General features: G+C 39.6%; 1 protein-coding gene across 1 annotated transcript in view; it reads right to left on the bottom strand.

Annotated features, from left to right (window-relative positions):
* The window catches only part of GMPS (guanine monophosphate synthase), an 82,258-nt gene that overhangs the window by 41,851 nt on the left and 12,596 nt on the right, over window positions 1-27,811 (bottom strand). The window contains exons 2-3 of the mRNA XM_036753560.1: window positions 10,590-10,771; window positions 8,977-9,091 (exon numbers count right to left, since the gene is read on the bottom strand). Of these exons, the coding sequence (XP_036609455.1) occupies window positions 8,977-9,091; window positions 10,590-10,771 (297 nt within the window). The remainder of the gene's footprint in view (window positions 1-8,976; window positions 9,092-10,589; window positions 10,772-27,811) is intronic.

Here is a 27,811-nt window from a genome sequence, read left to right as displayed (position 1 = left end):
CTGGAAAAATTAGGAACCCCTGAGAAACCCCCAGCTACTGACAAGCACCCCCAGAAAGAATGGACTCAGATCTCTTTGGCATTTAGCAGATATCCCTGGGGCTCTGTGACTCCTCCAAGGAATGTCAATAGATAGGACCATCCCACTGAAGGTTAACCTGGCAGACCCTTTCTGTGCAGCAGATATCCCTGGGGCTCCATGACTCCACCAAGGAATGTCAATGAGATTATCCCACCTAAGGATAAACTGACTGAATCTTTTGATCAGCCAGGACCTTTGTTCCTGTTCCCCCCACCCTGTGACCTGGCCTGTAGGTTCCAGGAGATAATTAACCACTGTACCCCCACATGTCCTATGGAAGTCACACCATCACCCCAACATGGGGTCGTTGATTTGGGTTGCAGTGCCCCGATGGCTGCCAGCTAATTTCTCCATTTAAAACTTATACTCTGTGGCGTGTCTCACTTGCTTCTGGTACAACATTTTGGAGGCCCCAGCGAGATGAGGTGGTATTATGTGTTACCGCCCTGGAGACACACACAGAATTTCGGACCTCAGCGGGGAGTCTCTGCCCCTGATCCACCTTCTCTCACTTCAGAGGGCCGGCTCCTGCGGATTTCTTTTCCTAGGACTCTCATGTGGGGTGACAGTCTCGGAGAATGGGCTCTTTGCTGACCTGTCCCTTTTCGGCCTACGGAGAATTCTGGTTTTCAGACCTCTAGAGGTAAGTTTTTCTGATTTGGGGCTAGCCACTCTGGTCTGTGTTACCACCACACCCCTAATGAGGGGAAGGTGGGCAGAGTTGGGACACCAGCCTCTTCCTGCTGGGGTGTGGGGAAATTGGGGGTCGTATCCCTAAGGAGGAAACCCGGTTCACTTTTCTTTCCTCTGAGGGGACCTGTTTAGCCTTCAATTAACCCATGCCATTTGGTTTTCTGTTTTGTGTTGGGGTGTGGGGAGATTGAGGGTCGTATCCTTAAGGAGGAAACCTGGTTTACTTTTCTTTCCTCTGAGGGGACCTGTTTAGCCTTCAATTAGATCCACACTGTGTTTTTCTGTTACGTTTTGAGTTCGTCTCTGTTCGTGTGTCTATGTCAAAATTGGGAAATGTCTACATTTTATTAAAAAAATCTGAAACATAGGCAGCCAGAGATATCAGGCTGCAACTAGGGAAATAGACTCCTTTCCTTGTGGCTCCTGTTTGGCCAACGCAACGTGGAACTACGGCGGGAATGGGTTAAAATTTTGGCAGATTCTGGTTTTTAAATTGTTAAAAAGTTTGGAAATTGGTTAGTTGAATTTTGGGAGAAAAGACTCCTGAAATTGTAAAGTCATTCCAGGACCTCACTCTTCCTGAAACGCCTCCTCCCAATGAATGCCTTCTGGCTTAAAAAAAAAGCCTCAGTTAAAGTCTTCAGTGGGATTCTCCCATTTGTCTTAGTCCCTGATCACAGTTAGGAGGGAATCTTTTCCCTTAGATTCAAGTACAAAAAGGTTCTTTGGGATTAAGCGAAAAGTGAAGTTTGCTTGAATTACAATCATTGAGATCTTTACACTATTGTTGTCCTGTTGACCCAGCTAGGGCTGCAGTAAAGGTTAGAGCAGTTAAACCAAACTCCTCTCCTCCCACATCAGATTAGAAGAGAATGCAGAAGAACTGTAGGGAAAACTTAAATCGCCCTCCCCACCAGGCAAAAGGAGGAAAGGGACAGAAATTCACAGACTGACAGTCAGTCCTGTGCCCCTGGGTACCTTTGTGGCCAAATCTTGTGGCAAAGTTTTTAAAAGTAAATTTGTGAAAGAGAGAGATAGAAACTTGTATAAAGGAATTTGGGGGGGGGGGCAGGGTTGTAGAATAGCAGCTTGAGATCACCTGGCTAGCCAGGGGCCCATGTGCTGCTCTTAGCTGCCATGTGCTCCTGGCCTCACCCTTCCCCCACCCTCCACATTGAAAGGTTATGGGAGCTGAAGCTAAAAGGAAGCTTGTAAAGAAATTGGGCTGGTTAGTTAGTGCTTGGAAGGGTAGCCTCCTTTGCCCTCAAGGGGCTGCCAGGCCCCACCTAGGGAGGAGCCCTTAGAAAACTAAAAGGGATTTCTTCCTTTATCTGAGACAGCAGGTTGAAGGGGAAACTGAGAAATATTTTAACTTGGTAGAAAGAATGAGCAGGGGAGTTGCAAGCCATGTGCTCTTAAGGACCACTCCCTCTTATCTTCCTTAGAGAGTCAAAAAAAATCCTTTTAGGCATTTTTGTATAAGATGAAGCTTGGGAAAAATGGGTGCAAATTAAGTTTCTCTTTTCTTTCATAAGTTCATTCATGGCCAGGCAAAAGTTCCTAATACCTGGGCCACAGGTAGTGGTGCTGAAGAATATACAGCTAAATAAAGTGTATTTAAGATGTTAATGTATTAATATGTGATACATGTATTTATATATTAATGTATTAATATAGAAATACCAGAATAGGATCAACAATTCCAAAAGTTGGTAATTTTAAACTATCATATTTGGTTTAGAAATGTATCTACCTAGACTGAAATGAGTAGTTCAAATTTTACATACATGATAAGGTTTAGGGCATTGTTACATTTCTATAATATAAAAATATTTTGTTAGAGTTGCATTAGGTTAAGAAGTTGGACAATTGCTGCACCCTAAGAAATTATTACCTCCAAGTTTTGTCTGGAAGTTCAGTTGAAATTGTTCTTGTTATAAATCAACTACTTTGTTAAAATGTGGTTTTATAAACAGTAATCTTTTCTTTTTCAATGCTGAGAGTATTGGGCCTTAGAAATTAAATGTTACCACTAGTGGTTATGAACCAGATTTGATTTGCTTATCCAACTCAGTTATGATCACTAGATTGGTAATTAATTAGAATCTGTTTCAAGTTTTAAATACATGATAATTGCTTGTGGTGTACTTATTTCTGAATTTGTTATATTATGCAAATTGGTTAACATTGCATTACCTATGCTGTTAGAAAATAATTTCTTTTATAATCTGGATGTTGTTAGATTAAAAATTGTACTTAATTAAGAAACTCAGGTTGTTAACTGAACCAAGGACATTTGATATTCAATCTTGTGTAAAAGTTTTCAGGGTAGAGGGATTCCTATGGACAAAGCTTTTAAAGTCCTGGTAGACTTTGTTATTGTAATGAAGCTAATTTAATTGGGTATGTAATTATAAAACCAAGTGTCCTCCACATTACCACACTTTTTGACTAAGGACCTTTGTAATATCTAGGAAATCTGTGCAATATTTAAGAATGAGGACATTTGGCACCAACTTAGTTAATGAATTCTAGTTTTTTAAGAGTTAATTTGCTTTAAGGAAAGAGAAGGAGATAGATGTTTATCATTCTAAAACCTTCTAAATAATTCTCTTCAGAAAGGTTTAGTGAATATTCCTTTTTAACAGCAGGATAAAATTTTAAACTGTTTTAAAGAAGGGAAAATACTTTTGAAAAATGATCTGTAAGGCGGTCTACATTCTTTACTCCTCCCTGCCCTTAGTTTAGTTAAGAAGAAAAGAATTTCACCTTAGCCCACCTGTCAGAAGGGAAGGAAAGGGGAGGGGCAGCAATAAGAAGAAGGTAGGGGTCAAAAAGCCTCCAACCTGGCTTCTTAAAAAAAAAACTGATAAGATTAGACTAAGACTTGAGATGGGTTTGGTCTGGTAGTTTAATTAGTGAAGTCTGCCATCTGATGGAGAAGAACCCACCCTCAGGGGGAGATGAGATGGCAGATCTCTTTAATAAGTGTTCCTTTCCTTTAGAATGAGTTAACATGAAAAACAAATCCCCTTTTTGTGTGTTTAAGAAGCTGGAATGGGATTCCAGTATACACAGTTACGACAGTAAAAAGTACTAACTTATGAGTTGTTATGTCTTATGGTTGAAATGTAAAGGAAGACTGAGTAATGGGTTTGAAAGATTTGGAAAGGTAAATTAAGGTTGAGGAAAATAGAAAAGGCAGATAACAGGTTTGGGGACAATGGGAGTTAGCTAAGCCTCCCCTGTCTTGAGAATGATAGTTTTAGATGGTCAAAGTAAGTTGGAGATGAGTGTGAGGAAGTAACAGAGAAGATGGAAAAGTTATGTAGCTTGATTTGATAATTATTAGCTCAATGAAATTTGGGCAGTCTCATCTGAAGGATATTTATTTGCTATTTAAGATTTTGTGGGACTACAATTTAATATTGTCTTAAGGTCTGATTACAGGGATGGGTCACGTGAAGCCAGTAATGGCATGGCAGGCATTACAAGCTGAGAACTTTTAAGATGGATGTCCATGCCTGGGAAACAGTTGTGAAGACAACCTTGGACATGGCCTAGGTAGGATCTTCCTGACTCTATTTCCCAATTCTGCTATTTCCTTTCTGAAAAGGAAAGTCCCCACCTGGTTACTCCTAAGCCCTACTTTCAGCACCTGGTGACTATAAGATTGCCTATCAGATATGACTCATGCCTGGAATCAAACAGAGCTAAGAAGTTCTTTCCTTCTGTTAAGATACATGACATAGTCCCTCATTTCTTTCATAGCAAATTTATATTATCAAGAAGTTTTGTAAGCACTATGCTAAATCTGTTAGGTAATAGATGAATATTGAAATATCTCTGAGTTATTATAATAGGATACAGGTATGAATGCTTACAATTTTAACCTATGTTCATGGCCAAATAAAACATTGAAATAATATAGGGATAACATCATCCAAAAGGGGGAAATGATTAGGCAAAGCAAATAAGGCAAAGATGTAATCAATGTCTAATAAAAGGAATGGATAGCAAATTTTGAAAAAGGCAAAAGGATCAGATTGATTCCCCTAAGAATTATGTCCAGATGTGTATGATTGGCTCCAAAATTTATCAATTCTGGAAATTCGAGCTGATAAGTGTGTTTTGGTAATAAGATCTTAAATTTGGATACTAGCATAAGAAAATTGTATAGGATAGTGGTACAAGTGAAAATATATCTCCTTTGTAAAGTATCTGTAAGTTATATTAAGTTAAAATTGTCTGAGAATTTCTAGATCTGAACTAGAGAAGCAGAATTCTCTTTTACTGTCAAGGGACCAGATAACTGCAATCAGGCATCTGGGATTTTGAAAATACTGCTTTGAATGGACATTGAGACTAAATTACTAAATTACTTTGTACACAAAATGTGCAATTAATTGCTGGAATTGAATCAGAAACATCTTTAGCTTTGTTAAGCATGGTTTGTGACTATTTGTAAATGCCATCAAACAGACATGGCATGGCTAAAAGTTTATGATGTTATATATGATTGTTAATAATGATTGCATTACTTTTTGTATGGTTCATGTCTAAGTTTTCTTGTTATCCAATTTATAAAATGTAAAACATGTGACATGCAAATCTCCCCCTCTATTGTGAATCTTCTAAGTAATTTGTCTGTACCTGACTCAATGTAATTGTGCAGTTTGTGAATTATGGGAAAAAACTTTATTGTAATTGTTTGGATTCAGCCCTGTGAGGCTGGGATACTGAACTACTTATTGTATTTGTTTGAACTTGGCCCTGCGTGGCTGGGACCTATGTTGTGCTTTTTTTCTCTTAATCATCAAATTACATGCATTCTCGGAGCCCCGTGTGAGGAGTGGACATCTGGGCCTATAGGAGACCTTGCCCTGCGGTTCCAAGAGCCTGAGAGGGACAGCGTCAGACACGGATGGCTTTCTCACGGGATCCGGAACCAGAACCTGAGCAAAGACCTGCTTTTTTTTCCCTTCTGAGTCCTTGTGTTCCCAAGACTGTTTTCCTGAATTTTAATATTATGTTCCCTCTGCTTGCTTACAATTAGTTTACAATTTCTGCCCATCCCTGGGGATGTCCAAATACAGAAAAGGAAAAAACCTGATTCCACCTAGATAGGGATTTTAGAACTTCACCCCTGCGGAAGATACTTTTTTTTTTTCCCATACCTTTAATTGGTCTTTAGGTGAAACTTTCAGTTTGCCTTTGACCAGAAGGGGGAATGTGTTTTATACCATTTTTTAAATTTCTGGAGTGCAGTAACTGGGAGGCTCCTTGGGCTCTCCTTGAGTCTTCCAACTAGGTCTGGCCTTCCCTTGGGGCCATCGGCCTAGCGTTATCATTGGGCCAGAATCTCCGCCTGAGACTTGCCCTTTATTGTTACTATCAAAATGCATGCCTTCCCCAGGCTCACCCCTGCTTAGTGGTTTTGGTTGGCCCCCTAATTTTATTGCTATGCCCCATCAGGTCATTCCTTTTTCAAGGATTTGAACACCTCCATAAAAGAAAAGTGGGGATTGTAATACTGGAAAAATTAGGAACCCCTGAGAAACCCCCAGCTACTGACAAGCACCCCCAGAAAGAATGGACTCAGATCTCTTTGGCATTTAGCAGATATCCCTGGGGCTCTGTGACTCCTCCAAGGAATGTCAATAGATAGGACCATCCCACTGAAGGATAACCTGGCAGACCCTTTCTGTGCAGCAGATATCCCTGGGGCTCAGTGACTCCACCAAGGAATGTCAATGAGATTATCCCACCTAAGGATAACCTGACTGAATCTTTTATCAGCCAGGACCTTTGTTCCTGTTCCCCCCACCCTGTGACCTGGCCTGTAGGTTCCAGGAGATAATTAACCACTGTACCCCCACATGTCCTATGGAAGTCACATCATCACCCCAACATGGGGTCGTTGATTTGGGTTGCAGTGCCCCGATGGCTGCCAGCTAATAAATTCTCCATTTAAAACTTATACTCTGTGGCGTATCTCACTCGCTTCTGGTACAACACTAGAACACACTGCTCAAGGCTTATATAACAACAGGAATGAGTCTACCACAAAATGATACACTACTTCATCTCATTTCAGGGGGTCTAATTAAAAGAAGTTAGCCATTACAGCATGCCAGGAAAGTTCTCCCCTCCTCTGCTCTCACTACTGACCTCCCTGGCTTCCTTTAGGACCCAAATAAAATCCCACCTTCTACAGGAAGCCTTCCTCAATTCCTCTTTAATTTTAGCACCTTCATTCAGTTCATTATCTCTTGTTTCTCCTGTATAGAACTTTCTTTGTGTATGTTTGTATGTTTGCTGTTTAGGTTTTGAGCTCCTTAAGGGCAGGGAATGTCTTATCTCTTTCTGCATCCCCAGCAACTAGCACAGTGCCTGGCACACAGTAAGTGCTTAATATGTGCTTGCTGACCAATGACCAACTGACACTGGGTAAATGCTCCCACTCAGGGCTGGCTTCTGGCCAACATTGCTTCTCTCACAAATTGAAATTTCTAAAGTGAGGTGCAGCAGGAAAAAAGGAGGAGAGAGCAGGACCTACAAAGGCAATAATATGGAAATTAATTAGAAACAAGAGGTCAAACTTGGTGTACTCCAAAGCTTTCATAGTTGTTGTTCAGTTATGTCCAACTCTTCATGAACCCGTCTGGGGTTTTTTGGCAGAGACACTGGAGTGGTTTGCCATTTCCTTCTCTAGATCATTTTATAGACAAGGAAACTGAGGCAAATAGGGTTAAATGACTTGTCCAGGGGACATATAGCTAGTATGTGTCTGAGACTGGATTAGAACTCAGGTCTTCCTGATTCTAAGCCCAGTGCTCTATCCACTTCACCACCTAGCTGCCTCAGAGAACTCAGATAAGGCAAGGGCTTCGGGACATTCTCAAGGTCTCTGAATAACTTTGGAACAGACTATGTGTCATGGCAGACACTGGCAGAGGACTGCCCAGGATGGCATGCCCACATCAAAGAAGGCGCTGTGCTCTATAAGCAAAGCAGAAATCATAGCAGCTCAAAAGAAATGTGAGGTGCACAGATCCAGAGACCTCTCCACTCCAAAATTCATCCAGACTCTCCGGGCTGGACCTTCAGTGGAGCCTTCAGAGTTTGTATGGGTCTGATCAGCCACAATCTGACACACTGTGCCGTGACCCTGATGGAATGAGGTCATTTTGGTCCTCCCTGAGCACAAAAGACCACAACCAACCACTCCAAAGCTTTAACCCCATGTGAGACACAGAGAATAAAGAAGGAACAAACAAGTGTATTACCCACAGACCAGAAAATAAAATTCAGAACATTGGAAGGGAAAATAAATAATGAAGAGAACAAAGAAACTCCTTAGAAAAGGTGCAGTAAAAGAAAATTGTTTAAAAGATGTTGGCAGGGAGGAAGGAAGAGATTTTGCAATAATAGCTCAATTAAGAGGGGAAAGACGAGGGACAAACAAGGGGGAAAAAAAGAAAGAAAGAAAAAAATAGTTGAAAAATTTATGTAAAATCCAAGAACTTGGGAAATGGTAGGACAGCAGGGAAGGGGAAGAAAGTACCTGCAGGAAAAAACTTGCAGCAAAAACTTTAAATGAATAATCCCAGGGACAAAGTGTGAATTTTAAAGAGGAAGTGGATAAAGGAAAGCAATTGGAAATGGAAGAAAAAAACCAGCCTAGTAATCAGAACTTAAAATACGAATGAATTAAAAGTGAAAATTTCAGTTCTGGGGAAAATTCGATTCCACCAAATACTGAAGTCCCCAGAGAAGCCAGGACAATGAAACACGCCTAGACTACAGCTGTAGAAGGTGAGAGAGATGGGACTGCATCTGTACTAGTGAACCCTGGGAGCTGGAGTTTGGTGACTGTATTTTAGAAACCAATTCCTCACATGGGCTTGTTTTCTTTGTTATTTGACTCTTCCAAAGTGGAGAAGAGGAAAAAACAATCTGGCCAACCAGACCACTTGAGCTCTGGTTTATACAAGTTTTCCAATGTTGCAGAGACATTTTAGTTACAGCACTGTATAATCTGCGGTTAGTTCCTTAAATGAAGTATAATTTTTAATGACCTCAAATTATATTTTATCCGAAGCACAAAAAAATATTAGAACAGTGCAACCACAAACTAAAACATAAATCAACCTTCAAAACAAATCCCCAACTGCAAGATAGCATGTTTACTAAGAATACCTGCATGCCATAGCAAATTCCAAGGACTGGCTTGCCAATAGTGAAGATTGCCGGATCAAACCATGGAGCATCTTCGGCATACACAGAATTTGGTCCTCCAGAGATTATAATGGCGCTGTGAATGAAAGAACAAACATTAGCCTTGAACATCCAACTGCTACATTTTCTAAACTCTATCCAGCCCAGTTGTACCAATCTTGCCTAAAACTCTCCCTGATCCAAGTGAGCTTTCTCATGTTAAGATTTCTTATGGCCCCTTGTTTAAGCCAGTCTTCTGGCCTCATCTCATTCACAGAATCCTGTTTTATGTGCATTTCTTATTATAATTAAGACTAGGAGTGTCTGACAGAACAGAGACAAAATTATCAAAAGAAGTAACTCAAAAGAAGAGAGATGAGAAGACCCTCCCCCCCACCCCACCTCACCTGCCCTTTGGTGGAGGCAGGAGACCACAGGTGTCACACTGCCCATAGTTTGGGATTTTTTCAATGTATCCATCAAACATGCTGACTTTTTCCTTTCTGAAAATTATCATTTGTCCTATGGGATGGTTCTCTGGGAATGAGCAGTGGAGGCAGGGGGGTGGGATTGAAGGCATATGGAGATATAGGAGATACTAGGGTGATGTAAAGTATCACTAAAAACTTATTAAAAAAATAAGTCTCAAAAACTGAATACAAGAGAATCTAGATGCGATGTGCTCAGGCCTCATCAGGCTGTGCAAGCTATCCTGTGAGTCAGGCTTAAGAGACCTTTTTGGTATTTTTGTAACTAAATCTCCTCTATATGAGGTCAGAATAGACTCATTTTAAAAGAAGTTTTCTCTTTAAGGAAAAGTATTCTAGCAAAGCCCCTGGGCACTTTCTGTCATGGGCATTTTGCTTAACACTTAAACACTGACCAGTAAAATTTGACACATAAGAAAATCTAGGAAATGCAACATATCACAGGGGAACAGGGGAAGGAGAAGGGAACATGCATTCATACAGCGCCAGCACTGGGCTATGCACTTCACAATGATTATCTCATCTGATCCTCACAAAATCCCTGGGAGGGAGAGGCTGAAGATGAGGAACTGAGGCAAATGAAGGTGAAGTGACTTGCCCAGGGTCACCCAGCTGAATCTGAGGTCACATCTGAACTCAGGTCTTCCTGACTCCAGGCCCAGGGCTCTGTCCACTGGGTCACCTCAGCTTGCCCATAAAAGAGGTCTAATTATAAAAATTATATAAAAACTAAATGAATGGGGGCAGCTAGGTGGCGTAGTGAGTAGAGCACCAGCCCTGGAGTCAAGAGGACCTGAGTTCAAATTCAGCCTCAGACACTTGACACATGTGCTAGCTGTATGACCTTGGGCAAGTCACTTAACCCCAATTGCCCTGCCAAAAAGAAAAAAAAAACTAAATGAATGAATAAGCCTAGATTATTTTTGCTTTTAAAAAAAAGAGTAACCTCTGGGACATTTTTGGTAAATGTATTGTTTTCTTAGAAGATTTTGGTGCCCAGACAAAACCATCCAGAGCTTGGCACGGAGACATTTACAGGGATCAAACAAGTCAGTCCAAGTCCTAAGTTCTTGAAACACCCCTGCACAATACCTAAACAAAGCCTACCGAAATCCTTGCTCTTTGATGGCAAATGCTGGCGTTTCCAGAGGGAAGATCTCTGACTGTACAAACAGTTCCCTCACTCTCCTGTCGATGACTTTCCCATACTGAGCACCAGCATCCAGAATGACAACAGCCCCTTCATAGTGGTGTCCGCCATCATTGAGGTCTCCTCCAGCATTCTCCAACTGTGAATATAATTTACAAAAGGACTTTTAATTGTGAAAATGAGTACTGAGTAGAAGAGAGGAGTCATGGGGTCTATTTCAATAAAAATAGACGGGAGAATTGGTAATCGGAGACCTAGTGAGTCACCAGTACAAAATACTTCATAAAAGGGTAGTTATTCTGCCCCCACACAGAGGGTGTGTTAAAAACTGAAAATGAAAAACCTTCCCTGTATGACGCAAGGAAAATCGATGCACAGCTTGCTTTTAAGTCTGAACTAAGCCATTTTATATAAATCCAGTTTTTAAAAATATCTCCAGCCAAAAATTCAAAGTCAGCCCTTTGACCACACTTTATATCTCCCAACTCACAGCCTCCCCCCATAACCAAAGCCCTAACTATTTTTACCCTCTTGATTTGTGAACTACCAAACCAGGCAATTTTTAAACAGGAAGAGATTAATTACTATCTAGGCTTTCCAAGACAATCTCCCTCTGGTCTCAGGATTTCTCATTAGCTATTTAAATAACATTTAATTCTAAAATATTAGGCTTCCAAACTTCCTTTAAAGGCCTTTACTTCTCCATTCCATAAAAACAAAGATAACGTCTATGAAAAATCTAAAGCAGAGTTGCCATTAGTGCTCAACAGTGAAGAAATATAAAATCATCTACCAAATTTGACAATAAAATCTATTGGAGTCAAACTGCTTTAACAGAGGCAAGAAAAGAGTAATTCATTTATGTAGAACTTTAAAGTCTACAAAGCAAGTTCCTGACCACCACCTCATGAGGTTGGTACTACAAGTACTGGCCCCATTTCATAGATGAGGAAGCAGGCTCCAGCAGATGAAGTAGGTTGACCATGATCGCGGCTCATGTTGTAACAACGGAGGTGAAATTCAAACTATGGCCCAAGCTCCAGAGCTCTTTTCCCATATGGGAATGTCTCGCTCCTAGAAGCCCTCCCTACCCACACTAGCCTAGACCTGGATCATTCTATGAACGCCTTTCCACCTCTGGTTCTGTGCTTAATAGAAGACACAGACCCTACATCCTGGGATAAAACAAAGACTCAGACTTTCCTGGGCCATCAGTCATTTGCAGTGCTAAAGACAAACAAAGATCTAGGTCTTCCTATTTGTTGAGCACAAAGAGGTACATCACATCAACCTCTATCAAACATATTTAATCACATTTAAAGATACATACTTTCACACTAATACATGTAATTCTAAGAAGCATCTCTAAGGATTTCTTGAAACTGAATTTGCAGTATTAGATCCCAAACTCTTAATACAAAGCAGTATCACCAAAATGGCCTGGTACTAGTTAAGAAACAGAGGGGGTCTATCAATAGAACAGATGGGAGCCCCAATATATAGAAGCAAAAGAGCCTAGGAGCCTTGTGTTTGGGGAACCCAAGACCCCAACTTCTAGATTAAGAACAAAAACTGCTGGAAAATTTAAAGTAGTTTAAAAAATATAAAGTAGCCAGTCTGGCAGAAACTAGGTTCAGGCCAACCTCTCACACAATACATACTGAGACAAAATCAAAATGGATATGACAAAGAGCATAAACAAATTAGAGATACAACGAAGAAATTATCTTTTAGATTTATGGATAGGGCATGCATTCATGACCAAACAAGGGATAGACAATATACTGTGGTTAATTCTAATTATGTAAAATTAAAGTTTTTTGCACCAAAAAAAAAAAACAATGCAGTTAAAATTAGAAAGGAAACAGTTAACTGGGGAAAAAATCTTTTTTGGTTTTTTTTTTTTTGGCAGGGCAATTGGGGTTAAGTGACTTGCCCAAGGTCACACAGTTAGTACATGTGTCAAGTGTCTGAGGCCAGATTTGAACTCAGGTCCTCCTGACTCCAGGGCCAGTGTTCTACTCACTGCACCACCTAGCTGCCCCTGGAAAAAATCTTTTTAGCAAGCTTCACTGATAAAGGTCTCATTACCAAGCTATAAAAAGAACTAATTCAAATCTACAAAAATAAGAGCCATTCCCCAAATGACAAGTGGCCAAAGAATATGAACAAGTTACCTCTTAAAGGGAAGAAATAGAAGCTAAAAATAATCATGTAATAAAATGCTTCAAATAACTAATAATTGGAGAAAAGTAAATTAAAGCAACTCTTGAGTTTCTCATACCCATTAGGTTGGTTAGCAAAGTTAACAAAAAAAAAAACAAAAAAAAAAACCAATAAATGTTGGGAAAACAGACACAGTAATGCATTGTTAGCAAAAATGGAAAGTGTTTTTGAACTATACCCCCAAAGTTATTAAACAATGCATACTCTTTGACCCAGCCTACCACTACTAGGCCTACAAAGAAAAAGAAACAGGCTTCTTACACACAGAAGAATTTACATAATAGTTTTTTGTGGTAGCAAAAAACTGAAAAATTAAGGGGATGTCCATCAGTGGGGGAAATGGCTGAACAAAATATTGCTTCCGAATAAATGTAACATACTACTATTGTGCACAGAGAAAAGAGACAGGGAGAGGAAAAGGGAGAGAGGGATAGGGAAGGGAGAGAGAAAGAGAGAAAGAGAAAGAGAGAGAGAAAGAGAGAGAGAGCGAGCGGGCATACAACTCGTCCCCAACTACCTATTCAGGGGTTATGTGAAGAAAGTCCTTTGTAAAACTGATTGAGGCACACAAAAGGTGGTGGGTAGCAAGGAGTTGTCCTGTCCTATCACAGCATAGGATTCTAGAGGAGAAATGCACACAAGTTTAAAATACAATTTTTTGTTTCCTTAAGGCAAATGGCTGGCACAAGAAGGTTAATATTAAAGAAGAAAGCTACAATGCAATTTCCTCCCCAGTTCCAGCTGAATGAGACAGATGGTATGGCTTTCTAAGCATCCAAGTCACAACTAAAGCTTTTTGTTGTCCTCTTAGGCTCCTATATAGTCTCAACATCTGGAGCTGCCACAGGAGTGAATGACAGACAAGTCAAGAGCCCAGAGGTAAAGCTATGACTGCAGTACTGCCAATATTGCCTTTCCTCTCTCAAGAAATACAATCCATTAAGCCTCCACCTTACACTTGATTGAAGTTTTAAAAGAACAAATGTATTCTTTTTTTTTTTAAAGAGCCTGGTATTGTGAATAGAGAACTGGACTTAAGGATGAGGAGAAGCTAGGGCTGGAATTTCTACTGCCTCTCACTGACTTATGAGATGTGTCAACATGGAAGAGCCACTGGATCTGTCTGCTCATTTATAAAATGGGAATTTAAAATACTTACGGCAACGTAAGTGTAAATTTTGTGGTTATTCAATCATTTCAGTCATGTCCAACTCTTTGTGACTCCATTTGGGATTTTCTTGGCAAAGATACTGGAGTGGTTTGCCATTTCCTTCTCCTGCTCATTTTACAGATGAGGAAACCAAAGCAAACAGGGTAAAGTGACTTGCCCGGGGTCACACAGCTAGTAAGTGTCTGAGGTTGCATTTGAATTCAGGTCTTCCTGACTCCAGGTCCGGTGCTCTAACCACTGTGACACCTAGCTTCCCAAAATGTAAACAGTCACATCATTTTAAAAATGAAAAAAAGAAGGCAGTGGCTTTCACAACTGTTGATAAGAATCAAAAAACAAAAATGGGATAATGGCAAAGGACAATTTTTAATTATATAATTTTTTTGTTGCAAGAACAAAATCAATGCATCTAGAATAAGAAGAGAAGCTGCCAAAGGGGAAAAATGTTTGCATCAAACTCTTCTAATAAACCTTTGAAATCAAAGACTTAAAGGGAATACAAATATATAAGACTAAGAACAGCTTCCCAATAGATAAGTTACAAAAGAACAATTTTTTTTTAAAAATAATCAAAAACCATTTGAAAAAATGTTCCAAATCACTAAATTCTAGTTTCAATAGAAACCCAACAAACTGCAAAGATGACAAAGGCTAGTTGGGCACACTAATACACTCTTGGTATGCTGTGAATGTATCCAACCACTGTATAATATAATTATGAGAAAAAGTTACTAAAATGGGATCCCACCTAACTGGGCATACAACTCCAAGGAGTAACAATGGTCACAACGGTACTTTTTGTACTAGCAAAAAAATCTTAGGGGAAGTAGGTCCCTATCTATTGGAATTTCCTAGATAAACTATGGCATAAGAATATAATGGAATGTTATTACACTGTAAGAAACAATGAACATGAGGAATTAGGATTCCTGGGAACACTTGCATGAGCAAAAAGAGCAGACCACAAGAAAAATATACACAATGATGATAATAATATTGATAAAAACAGTATTCAAAGACTCGATGACACATTAAATGCCATGGCCAATCATGGTCCCAGAGAACAGATTATAAAACATTTCCCTACTATCTATTTAAAAGAAACAAACAACATGAACAAGAATACGAATCATTCTCCAATTGATAAATGGTCAAAGAATATGAACACACAGTTTTGGGATGACCAAATCAAAGCTATATATAATCATAAGGAAAAATGCCCTTAATCATTATTGATTAGAGAAATGCAAGTTAAAACAACTTTGAGATATCATCTCACACCTATTAGATTGGCTAAAATGATAGAAGGGGTTAATGACAAATGCTGGAGGGGATGTGGAAAAATTGGGACATGAATAAACTGTTGGTGGAACTGTACACTGATCCAACCATTCTACAGAACAATGTGGAATTATGCCCAAAGAGATATAAAATGATGTATACCCTTTGACCCAAAGCTCAGGGAAGGTGGAAAGAAGAGAAGCAGAGAGAATGATTAAGGAGAGAGGCCTTGGGCGCTTAGCAGAGGAAGTGCTGGCTGGACTGTTAGTGCTTCCCTTCTTCTTCATGGACCATAGCGAGCATCCACATGATGTGCCCCTGTGGTGCCAAGATTCTAAGTTCTCTCACCCTTACATGAAGTATTCCTTGATGGAAGAGTTACCTGGAAAACTTGGGAACCTTGGCCAGTGGTCATGTATGTGCATATGAGGACTAGATGGGGGAAGAGGATTTTAGGGAAAACAATTGGGGTTTTCTTCTCAGAGTTGAAGAAGACAGGAGACACACAAGTGAACACAGTGGCACGTTAGCCATCTACATACTTCAGGAAGGAAATGCTCTAGCTAACTGAGGTTTTAAGGAACACTAAAGCTCTAATACTAACTTGTTTTATTTTAGCCGCTTTGGACAGAACCTGCTAAAATATCTGACGTGCTATACTGACTTTTCAAAAAGGGTAAGTATGCTGATCATCATGAAATTATTTACTTGGTGGTTCTTAGTCATTGTAAGCATTATTGTACTTTGTAACGACAGGGCTTCAGGGAATGTTCTAGGTTGTATGACTTTTTGCACCTATTTGAAGGTGTGAGAAATGTGGTTTTGGGGATCACCGGACTTCCCCAAATTGTGAGAACACACACATGGCTTTGGGGAATTGTTGGACTTCCTAGGCAGGGACAAAGTCCTGAGGAAGAACCCTGTGATAATCCCTAGGGAAGGCTGTACAGACCACAGGACTCCCAGAGGAAGACCAAGTGGTAGCCACCCCTTAATCTGTGGGGATCACAGGGCCTCCTAGGGGTCAGACCCTAAGGAGGACCCAAGCAATGGCCCCTGAAGATGGCAGTAAGATCACAAGGCTCCTGACACAGGGCCGGAAGTCCCAAGTGATGTCCCCTTAAGAAGGCTGTACAGAACACAGGGTTCCCCAAGGGAATCCAGAGTGGTAGCCCTCTTAACACCACAGTGGGGATCATAGGACACCCCAAGACAAGATCCAGGAGTAAGCCTGCTGAGCTTCTGCTGCCTATTGCTTCCCTTCACTTGACCTTAGGAAGATCCATGTGATTTGCCCATTCTCACCCACAAGAACTCAAGCCCAGAGTGGACAGAGGAAGGCATTTTATTATGCTCCTCAAGAGAGCAGGTATAATGCTCACTGGAATACTCACACTGATACAGCTGCAGGAGCAGAGGTAACCATTCCCTCCACTCCTGCTAGAGTTATGGTTAGTTTACAATCTTTATTTTTTACATAGTTTTCCTAGATTATACAGTTTATACAGGTAGGATAATAAGGATACAGAAGCAAAAGTGAAGTTAATTAGATTTTCCTTGTCTTAGTTTAGGATTAAACTATATTCTTTTACTTTCCCTCTTTAACATATGCAAATTATGCAAATCAGTAGGCCTGGATTCTTGACCAAGACCAGACCCTAGATAAGCTTGAACTGGTTCAAGTGTGTTTGGCCTCTCTAATTCCCCAGACTGCCTTCTCAAAAAGCATGCACATGCATACAAGCCTCTGACCTCTCACCTGACCAACCTTGAGGCCTGGTCTCTGCTAAAGCTGGGGTGGGGGAGGGCGGGGAAGCACACCTTTAGTTCTGTGGAAACAAAACTCCTCCTCCCATTTCTTACAAAGGGAATCTTAGACTGTGATGATACCATCACGTCTGCTGTTAATTGTTTTCTTTCTGGATTGTTTTCCAGGATTTGGAGGAAGAAAATGAAGGAGAAAGCCGGGTGGGAGCCTAACCTGGTCACTTTCCCCTTCAACCAAATTTGAAATACAAAAGAAGAGGATTCTGGGAAGAAGGCAGAGTAAGTCAGAAAACTTTCAGCCCTCCAAATTTCCTCCACAAAAAAAGACAGAACATTGCCTCAGAGCAGCAGAAATAAACACAGGGTAAAGCAGATGTCCTCCTAAGACAAAATGAGAAGACCCCAGGAAAGACCTAAGCTCCAGGGAGGGATGTTTGGGCAAACACCTCCAGGCTTACTCTGCAGAATCAACAAACAAGCTCTGGGGGGCAGCTGAGTAGCGAGCCAGCCTCAGCCTTAGAAATGTTCATTCTGCAGACTGTGTGGGGGTCTGATGGCTGAGAAAATCGAAGGATCTTCCATTGTCCAGGGATGCCAAGCACAGTTGTGCTGACCAGACAAGTCTGGGCTGCAGGGAAAAGGAGCTAGCACACATCTGATGGGTGCAATAGCAGAGGGGCAGGGACCCTGCTGGCTGTAGGCACTTGCAGGAGAGCAGAGTGCCTGCTTCCAGTTCCAGGGCAGAGGGAACAGCTGTAGTTTGCAGCCACCCGAGGGACCTCAGGGAATAAGATCATTTGTGGGACTGGGTAGCTTGGGGACCTAGCTGTGGCTTAGGAGTGGAGAGGACAGCCCAAGGTTGGGCCCCGAGGCAGACCTCAGAAAATAACAGCAAGAAGGACCTGAGGCTTGGGGCATCACTCCCCATACCTCAGGAATACAACTTGATTACACTAATAGCTGCTCTAAATAAATAAATAAATACTTGTAAGCAAAGGAGTAAAAGGAGAAAGAACTCAACCAAAGATAGCTACTCTGGGGATAAAGAAGATCTGGGTTTGTATTGAGACAAAGATAATGGAGCTTAAAAAGCCATTCCTTTTTCAAGAAGAACCATCAAATGGTCTCAAGCACAAAGAGAGTTCTTAGAGAATTTAAAGAGGACTTTAAAAATCAAGTAAGAGAGATTGAAGAAAAAAATAAAAGCAATCTGAGAAAAATAAAAAAAAAAATGAAATGAAAGTCAACCAACTGGAAATAGAGAAACAAACACAAGGAAGAAAATAATTCCTTGAAAATTAGAATTGGGCAAGGGGAAGCTAATGATGTTCTAAGACACCAAGAAAAATGACACATTACAAGAAATTATCAGGGATAATTGCCCTGAAGCTCTAGAACAAGAAAGCAAAAGCAGAAATAGAAAAAAAATCCACCAATCACCCATTGAAACTTAATGGAATATCATAGCCAAGTTTCAAAGTTCCCAGGTTAAGGAGAAAATATTGGAAACAAGAAAAAAAAAACAATTTAAATAGCAGGGAACTATAACAAGGATTACACAAGACCTAGCAGCTCCTACGTTGAAGGACCCTAAGTCTTGGAATACTATACTGCATACAGCAAAAGAGCTGGGATTACGAAAGTATAATAGTGAATGGGAAAAAAAAGGACATTTAACAAACTCAAAGACTTTCAGGTTTTTGTGACAAAAACCACAGAACTTAAGGAAAAACTCAACACATATCCTGGAGAAATATAAGGTAAACATTAAAGATCAGTTATAAAGGACTTATTTCTTATACGTGAAAATATTAGCAGTACTCTTATGATTGTCACTATTATTTGGACTGTTTGAAAGAAAGGCAAAAGGCGTGGGCTGAGCTGAGTATGATGGGGCAATTCTAAAAAAATAAAACTGTGTAGGGAGAGATAAAAAGGAGTAATTATCTCATAAAAATGATACCTACAAGGAAAAATTGATACAGAAGACGCTAGTAGGGGGAGGACACGTAGTGCTAGAACCTTACTCTTACTAGAAATGGGTTAAAGAGGGAACAACATATATATCTAGAAGGATATAAAAGTCTTCTAAATTCAGAAAGAAATAAGAGGGCAAGGGAATGGGGCGGGGGGAGAGGAAGAACTCTTAGAGGGGCAGGTTAAGAAATAGGAGGACAAGGTCGCAGGTAGAAGTAAAGCAGAGGAGTGAAAAGGGATAGGAATAGGGAAAGAAGGATAATGAGGAAAAACAGAAAGGAGGAAAATACACAAGTAATTGCAGTTTAGAATGTGAATGGGATAAATTTGCCCATAAAACAGAAATGGAAAGCCGATTAAAAATATGAATCCAACAATATGTTGCTTTCAGGAAACAATAAAAATGGAAAGAGATACACAAAGATAAAATAAAGAGCAGGAGTAGAATTCAATGTAAAAAAAGCAGGGATAGTGATCATGATCACAGAAGAGGTTACAATTAAAATGGATTTAATCAAAAGTGAAAAAGAGAAACTATACTACGTGTCAGCAATATTATTCAATATTATTTTAGACCACTTAAAATACCTAGACAGTATAAAATACCTAAGCACATAAATGTCAAAAAAACACAGGAACTATGTGAACACAAACATCAAACACTTTTTACACAAATACACTCAGAACTAAATAACTGAAATAATATTTATTGTTCATAGGTAGGTAAAGCCAATATAATTTTTAAAATGAAAAACTTATCTAATATATTTATTCAACATCATCCCAATGAAATTACTAAAAAATTATTTTACTGAGTTGGAAAAAATAATAATGTTCATTTGGAGGAAAAAAGGTCATGAACTTCAAATAAACCTGGGAGGAAAAAGATGTAAAGGAAGCAGACTCAGCAATATCAGACAGACCTTAAACTATATTATAAGGTAAGAGCATTGTTGAAGGGTAAAAAGGATAATTTTGATCATTTTAAATTAAGACTTTCTTGTATAAATAAGACATATAGCAAAGAATAAAAGGAATACAGAAAATTGGGGGAAAAACTTTCAAAGACAATCACTCAGATAGAAAATGATTGCATTGGAATGCTGCTGTGGTGCAGGAAATGATGAGCTGGCTGATTTAGAAAAACTTGGACAGACTTGGGACTTAAGATGCCATCCACCTTCAGAGAAACAGATAATAGAAGGAAATAAGCATAGCTTGATCTAACATATATGTATATGCTCATAGATATCTATGTGTACATAGATATACATACACACACATCCACACTTAATTGTAGCCTTCTTTAGGGTAGTGGGGGGAGGGAGGAGGAAAATAAAGTAAAAAGTACACAGCAGAGAACAAAAGAAAACTAACAAAACAGCAAAGAAAAGCTGGACTTTTTTTAAAAGCAATGTGTAGTATTTATTATATAGGTTTTCTTGAAATAGAAACGTATTATTTTATACTGAATCCTCTCTTATGGCAATGTTCTTCTTTTCTGTTCTCATTTTGTATTTAAAATTTAAAAATTTACCCAAAAAAGAAAGAAAAAAAGAAATTAAGGAAAGGAAGCCCTAGATCAGAAATCCAGATCCCCTCCATGGCTCAGGTTCTCCCCCTCAAACTATCTTGCATCTAATTACTTTGTAGCCACTTGCATTTATTCTCTTTATACTTCTATATGTCCCTATGGTCTCTCCCTTCAGAATGTAGGCAGCTGGGTCAGGGCTAGAGCACCAGGTAGGCTTCTAGCCAGACTGCTGGGACTGCTTCATACTTTACCTTTGTCTAGCCAGAACCTAGCACATGGCCTGGCATACCATAGGTGCTTAATAAATGCTTACTAGCTGACTGATGATATCCAAGTGCTTGGCCCTGGATCCCTCCTCTCAGGTCCTCGCCTGACCCTCTCATATATATGCTATCATACATAAAAAACTTTTAGAAACCAAGTCTCCAAAGGAATTCTTCATTTCAATGTTTAAATTCATCACTTGAAGAATATTTTCTCTAAGTTGAGGGTTACGGTTAAAACTTGGATTCAGAAGTTCACATAATCCTAGGCTAATAACACTGTGGGGAAAGGAAGGAAATTATGCAAATAAAATAAATGTAAATAACCACTTCCTTTGTTTGACATGTTAACTGTTTTCATATGCACAACAACAATCCAAGTCATGCAATTCAGACCAGAATCCCTAGACATATAAAACTATGAGAGTATGTTATGGTGTAGAATAAAAACTAAATTATTAACCATGAACACAGCATACTGGCACGATTCATTCAGCAGACTACACAAACATGCCTGTTAAACTAGATACATCAAAATTTTTTTAATGTTTATTAAACTCCTAGTAGACACATTAAACTTCTATGATCATTCCCCCAAAAGCCTTATTACTTTTATTACTTAATTGTTTAATCTGTGCTGAGGAGTAATTTAAAAAAAACAGAACAGACACACAAATTATAGGCCCGCTAGCTGCTGCAGTGGAGAGTGCTGGGCCTGGAGTTAGGAAGACCTGAGTTCAAATTTAACTTCTGTTTGCCTCAATTTCTCAACTATAAATTGGGGATAATAATACCACCTACCTCCCAGAGCTGTTGAGAGGATCAGATGAAGTCATATTTGTAAAGTGCTTTGCATAGTGGCTGGCATGCAGCAGATGCTATACAAATGCTAGCTATTGTTATTATGAATTACAGGGACACAAAATATCAGCTTCTTACAGAGATCTACTCAATATCTCCATCACCAAACAGTGTGCTGGGAGTGATCTGGACCTAGTTCAGTCAAATCCAGCTCTGGGCTGATAAGAATTGGTCAGCCCTTAGTCAACAAAGCCAGGAGCTGAGTTTCATAGTTAAAACCAAGAGTCTTGGGAATGAATCAAACAGGCTCTAACTGACTTTCTAGCTCCTAGGAGACATCCCTCCAAACATCCAGCTCAATAAGAAGCTGGAGATGTCAGACTGAAGGTCAGAAGATAGTTTAAGCTAGATAAAGTTAATCTTTATAGAAAAGATAATTGAATATTCAGGGATTGGAAAGAGCCTTGGGGGATAGCCGTAATCAGTGGGTACAACCGAGCTGTGAGGATACAACAAAGAAAAGAGAGAAGGAGCAGCTGGGCTGGTAGGAGGAAAGCCAGAAGGGAGCAGTGTCAAGAAATCCTAGAGAAGACAGTATCAAGGAAAAGATGGTATCTGACAGTGTCAAAGGTTGCAAGGAGAAGGAGAGGGAAGAGGAGAGTGAGGGGGAGGGGGGAGACAAAGTCCCAATTATTCTACTAAACATACTCAGTATTGTTTGAGATAAAGTCAACCACTTAGTGGGGCTCAGAAGCCTTTTTAGTAATACAGTACAAGTTCATCTGAACCCCATAATTCAGAATTCTTAATAATTGGATCACAATTTACTTTCCATTTTCTGTGGAATAACTGTTTTCTAAGTAAACATGATACAAACAGGACTTTAGGGGGATGGTGAATATATTTAAGATGATGTTCTGGCTACACAATAGTCTGCAGTTAGAAATATATGGAAAGAACCTTTAAGTCCTAAAGACAGGGAGTAGAGGAATATGCAATACTCCCAAGATGGGGAAGAGGACAGGGAAGACTCTATCCTGCAGATAAAATTCTAACAGGAAACAGAAGAATTACACACACACACACACACACACACACACACACACACAGAGTTGTAAAGGAGCTCAGGAGAAATAAAGCTGATTTTCATGCTGAAAAGCTGTTCTTGACATCCAGCCTTTTTTCTACATTATTTCATATTAGTTTAGAAGGGATAACGTCGCTAATATTGACACATTCTCCTGGGACATCTCTATACAATGCACAGAATGGTCTGGAAAATCCTGGTTTATAGGAAGGAAGAGACAAGCCATTGTTGTTTAATCATGAAAGGGGCTTGTATTTTTATTCACTGTGTCACCATGTGTGGATGCAATAAAACTGCGTGTCTTTTTAACCATGTAGCCTAGTCTTCAAATCCACTGAGGTTTCAGCGTGGGAGGTGCGACCTGCACAGGTTATGAGCAACTGCCTTCAGAGAGTAGAAGATATTCAAATTTAGTTACAGAAAATTCCAAAACTGAGAGGTAAGTTCAACCTCCATCCAATCTCTTATAGGAAAGATCTATCACTCCCCTAAGGTGAAAAACTGGATGGATTCCTTTTCCTTTGACCCTGCTTTGTTTGTGGGAAAAAGTCAGTCTCAGAACAGGGGGAGAAATTGAAAGAGGCCTTACCCTATTGGTCAGGGTGGTGGAGCCAACCCTGGAGCACTCATACCATCCTATTTTTATTCTTTTATACAAGCATCTCTTGATAAAACTTTTACTTACTGAAAGCAAAATTAAAAATACCAAGAAAAAAGTAAGCACAATAAAGCTTTGAGATTACTATATCTCATAAGACTACTGCACTTGCGGTTCTGGTAACTTTAAATCAGTATCAAATTGGTAACTCGCTGGTATCAATGCTGATTTGGAACATCAGCAATCTTTCAGACAGAAGTCACCTTACAAATATTAGCACTGAGTCACCATGACAGTACCTAGAAATTTTCTCATACTAAAGGTATTTTCAATAGAAATTACATGATAGTAAAATGTGAATTTCTACATTAAGGCATTCAGGAATGCCAAGAGGGGCTGCCTGGGGCTGCCTCTTGGCTTCTCACAAGGGAAGCAGAGAGGAAAGGTTTCTAACTATAATTGGTAATAGGACTGAGAGCTAGAAGAGACCGTGGAAAGCCTTTCGTAAACCCTCTCATTTACAGATAAGAAAACGAGTCCCAAAGAGGTGGTCCAACTTTGCCAAGTTAGAAGTATAGCAGAGGTGTAATTCTAACCCAGCTTATAGGATTGGGAGCTAGAAGAGACTTGAGAGATCTGGCCCAACTGCTTCATTTTACAGCAGAGAAAACAGAGGTCCAGATCCCCAGGTAATTACCAACAGAGCTGGGCCTTGAGCCCAGGGCCCTAAAGCCCAGTCCAGGGCTCTTTTCCTCTTCTGAGGCCACATTCGGAGCTTTGCCCAGGACTACCAGCACACTACCTTTCATCACTTTTTTCACTCTCTCTCACTCCTAGACTAACTCCAGCCTTCTCATTTCCAACTCATCCTTCATATCACTGCCAGATTGTCTTCCTAAGAACAATTTAGCCATTACTAAAAAATTATCTTACTCAGTTAGAAAAAAATAATAAGAGTTCATTTGGAAGAACAAAAGGTCAGGAACTTCAAAAAAAAAAACCAGGGGGAAAAAGATGCAAAGGAAATAGATTCAGCAGTATCAGATCTTAAACTATATTATAAAGTGAGGGCACTGTTGAAGTGTTAAATGGATAACTGTGATTATTTTAAATTAAAATTTTCTTGTACAAATAAAACCCATACTGCCAAGGATAAAAGGAATGCAGAAAATTGGGGAAAAAAACTTTCACAGACAATCTCTCAGAAAGAAAGTGATTGGGTTGGGCTACTGCTGTGGTACAGGAAATGATGAGCTGGCTGATTTAGAAAAACATGGACAGACTTGGACTTAGGAAGGAAGATGCTCTGTACCTTCCAAGAAACAGATGATAGGAGGAAACGAGCATAGTACGGCCTCCCATATAGGTGATAAGTGTCCATGCATATGTGTGTGTGTGTGTGTGTGTGTGTGTGTGTGTGTGTGTGTGTGTGTATCCACGCATAACTGTAGTCTTTTTTGGGAGGTGGAGAGGAAGGAGCAAAATATAAATTAAAAAGTGCACAGCAGAACAAATGAACACCTACAAGGAAACAAAGAAAAGCTGGAGTGCTTTGAAAACAATGTGTAGTATTTATTATACAGGTTTTCTTGAAATGGAAATTTACTGCTATGTGCATGGCAATGTTTTTTTTTCCTTCTCTTATTTTATATTTAAGTTCAAAATAAACTTAAAAAAAAAAGAAAAACTTAGCCACATCTCTCATATCCCTCCTCAAGAGCCATCAATGGGAGGGGCAGAGCCAAAATGGCAGAGAAAAGGCAGGGACTCACCTAAACTCTCCTAAATTTGCCTCCAAACAACTTTAAATGACACCTCAAAACAAATTCTGGGGCAACAGAATCCACAAAAGGATGGAGTGAAACAATTTTCTAGGCCAAGACAATTTAAAAATCAGCAGAGAAGATGTGTCACACCAGGGTGAGAATGGAACTCAGTTCAGCACAGGCTGAGTCAGTATAGGCTGCACCACAGGAAACAAGCAGCAGGCCTTGGGGGTGATAGAATCGATGGCAGGCAGCAACTGCTTCTGGAACTCTTGGCCCACAGACAGTAAGGGGGACAGACAACTGGTCAGAAGATTACAGGGGTCCCTTTGCTGGCATTAGGTGCAGGACTCTTTTGTATTACCCATATTCGGATAGTGGTCACAGGCCCAGGGCAAGGAGAAGCACTAGCACACCAGAGCTGGCAGCTGCAGGGGAGCCAGGACCCTGCTCACAATTCTAGAGTGGTCTCTCACAGACCACAGCACAAGCCAGGAGAGTAGTAAACATACCTCTTCTTAGATCATACCGTCTTAGAAGTACTGAAAGCTTACAGAACCAGCTCTGAAAACAGCTGCACAAAAACCTAAAGCTTGGGACAGTGCCCCCTCCACCCCAGGAGCAGAGCCCAACTTCAACAGGAAGCTAAATTAAATCAAGAAATAGGTTGGAAAATGAGCAAACAACAACAACAAAAATCCTGACCATAGAAAGTTACTATGGTGAGAGGGAAGATCAAAACAAACTCAGAAGACAACAAAATCAAAACTGCTAAGTTCAAAGCCTCAAAGAAAAATGCAAATTGGCCTCAGGCCCTGGAAGAACTCAAAAAAGATTTTTAAAATCAAATAAGAGAGGAAAAACTGGGAAAAGAAATGACAGTGATGCAAGAGAATTATGAAAAAAAAAGAGTCAACAGCTTGGTAAAGGAGACACCAAAAATACTGAAAAAAAATAACACCCTAAAAAACCAGAATAGGCCAATGCACTAAAGAGAAGAACTCCTTAAAATGAAGAATTGGCCAAGTGGAAAAAGATGTACAAAAAGTCAGTGAAGAAAAGAACTCCTTAAAAAGTATAATGGGCCAAATAGTAAAGAAGGTAAAATAATTCCTTAAAAATGAGAATTGGGCAAATGGAAGCTAATGACTCTATGAGACACCAAAAACAATAGAAAATCAAAAGAATGAAAAAAAATTTAAAATCTCATAGAAATAACCTCATTGGAAAAAAAAACTGACCTGGAAAATAGATCCAAGGAGAGATAATTTAAGAATTATTGGGCTACCTGAAAGCCATGAGCAAGAAGAAAAGAAATTATCAAGAAAAACTGCGCTGATATTCTAGACCAGAAGGTAAAATAGAAACTTTTAAAATTTACCAATCACCTTAAATTCTAGAGCTCCCAGATCAAAGAGAAAATGTTGCAAGCATCCAGAAAGAATTCACATATCATGGAGCCACAGTCAGGATAACACAAGATTTAGTAGCTGCTATATTAAAGGAAGAGAAGGCTTAGAATATATTTGAGAAGGCAAAGGAATTAGGATTAAAATCAAGAATCACCTAACCAACAAAGGAATGTAATTCTTCAAGAGGAAAAATGAACATTCAATGAAATAAAGAACTTTCAAGAATTCCTGATGAAAAGACCAGAGCTGAACTGAAAGTTTGACTTTAAAATACAAGACTCAAGAAAAGCATAAAAAGGTAAACATGAAAGAGAAATATAAGGAATTCAATAAGGTTAAACTATTTACATTTATACATGGAAAGATGATACTTACAAACTCCTCAGAACTTTCTCATTATTCAGGTAGTTAGAAGGAGTGTACATAGACAGAGGGCATAGGTGTGAGTTAAATATTATGGGATGGGATCTTAAAAAAATAAAATTAAGGGGTGAGAAAGAGGAATGCACTGGGAGAAGAAGAAGGGAGAGGTAGAACAGGATAAATTATCTCACATAAAAGTTTAACAACAAATGCTACTTGCAGCTGCTGTGGAGGTGTAAGACCAACAACACCGGCACACAGGAGGGCTGCTAACACAAGTTCTTTGATCTGCTTTTCCAAAGGAAAACAACTTTAAAGGAGTCAACAATCTTATTTTAATTAAACATACATAGTTCAGGGGAAAAGTCAGCACCCTGAACTTCAGAGAAAATACAAGCAAAAATTACAGAAAATACAAACAATACAAATACAAACAGAAATTACAGAAAATACAAGCAGAAATTACAAACAGAAAAATAAAGACCAAGAAACAGGGTTTCTGTTTGACCACAGCAATACACACATGGTTAAGAGAGGTTGAGAGAGGGAGAGACAGAGAGGGAGGGGGAGAGAAAGGGGGGGGGGGCGGAGAGAGAGAAGCACCAACACCTGGATTTTTCAAAGGGGGGAGGGTCCTTAACAGCTACCCAGAGTCTCTCTGGCCAAATCACCTGAACATTCTTCCAATGAGTGAACCCCAAAGTAAAATGCTAGCCTCAGAGTATATACATACTTCTTCAGAGCCAAAAGGCATCACAACCCACCTGACCCAGTACCTAATTAGAAATTAGCTAAAGGGCCTTCCTATAAAAGAAGCCTCTCCTAATCAAGCTTCTCTTGATGGGCTCCACCTGAGGCCTATTAATGAACAAGTAAGATCTTCAATCACATTAACATCACAAAAAGAGGCACAAAAGAGCTTCTACGGTGGAG

This window comes from Trichosurus vulpecula, chromosome 4 (genome assembly GCF_011100635.1).
Source record: "Trichosurus vulpecula isolate mTriVul1 chromosome 4, mTriVul1.pri, whole genome shotgun sequence".
In the NCBI taxonomy this organism is placed as follows: Eukaryota; Metazoa; Chordata; class Mammalia; order Diprotodontia; family Phalangeridae; genus Trichosurus; species Trichosurus vulpecula.
The sequence above is the reverse complement of the archived record's forward strand: the minus strand, read 5'-3'. Positions and strand labels throughout refer to the sequence as shown.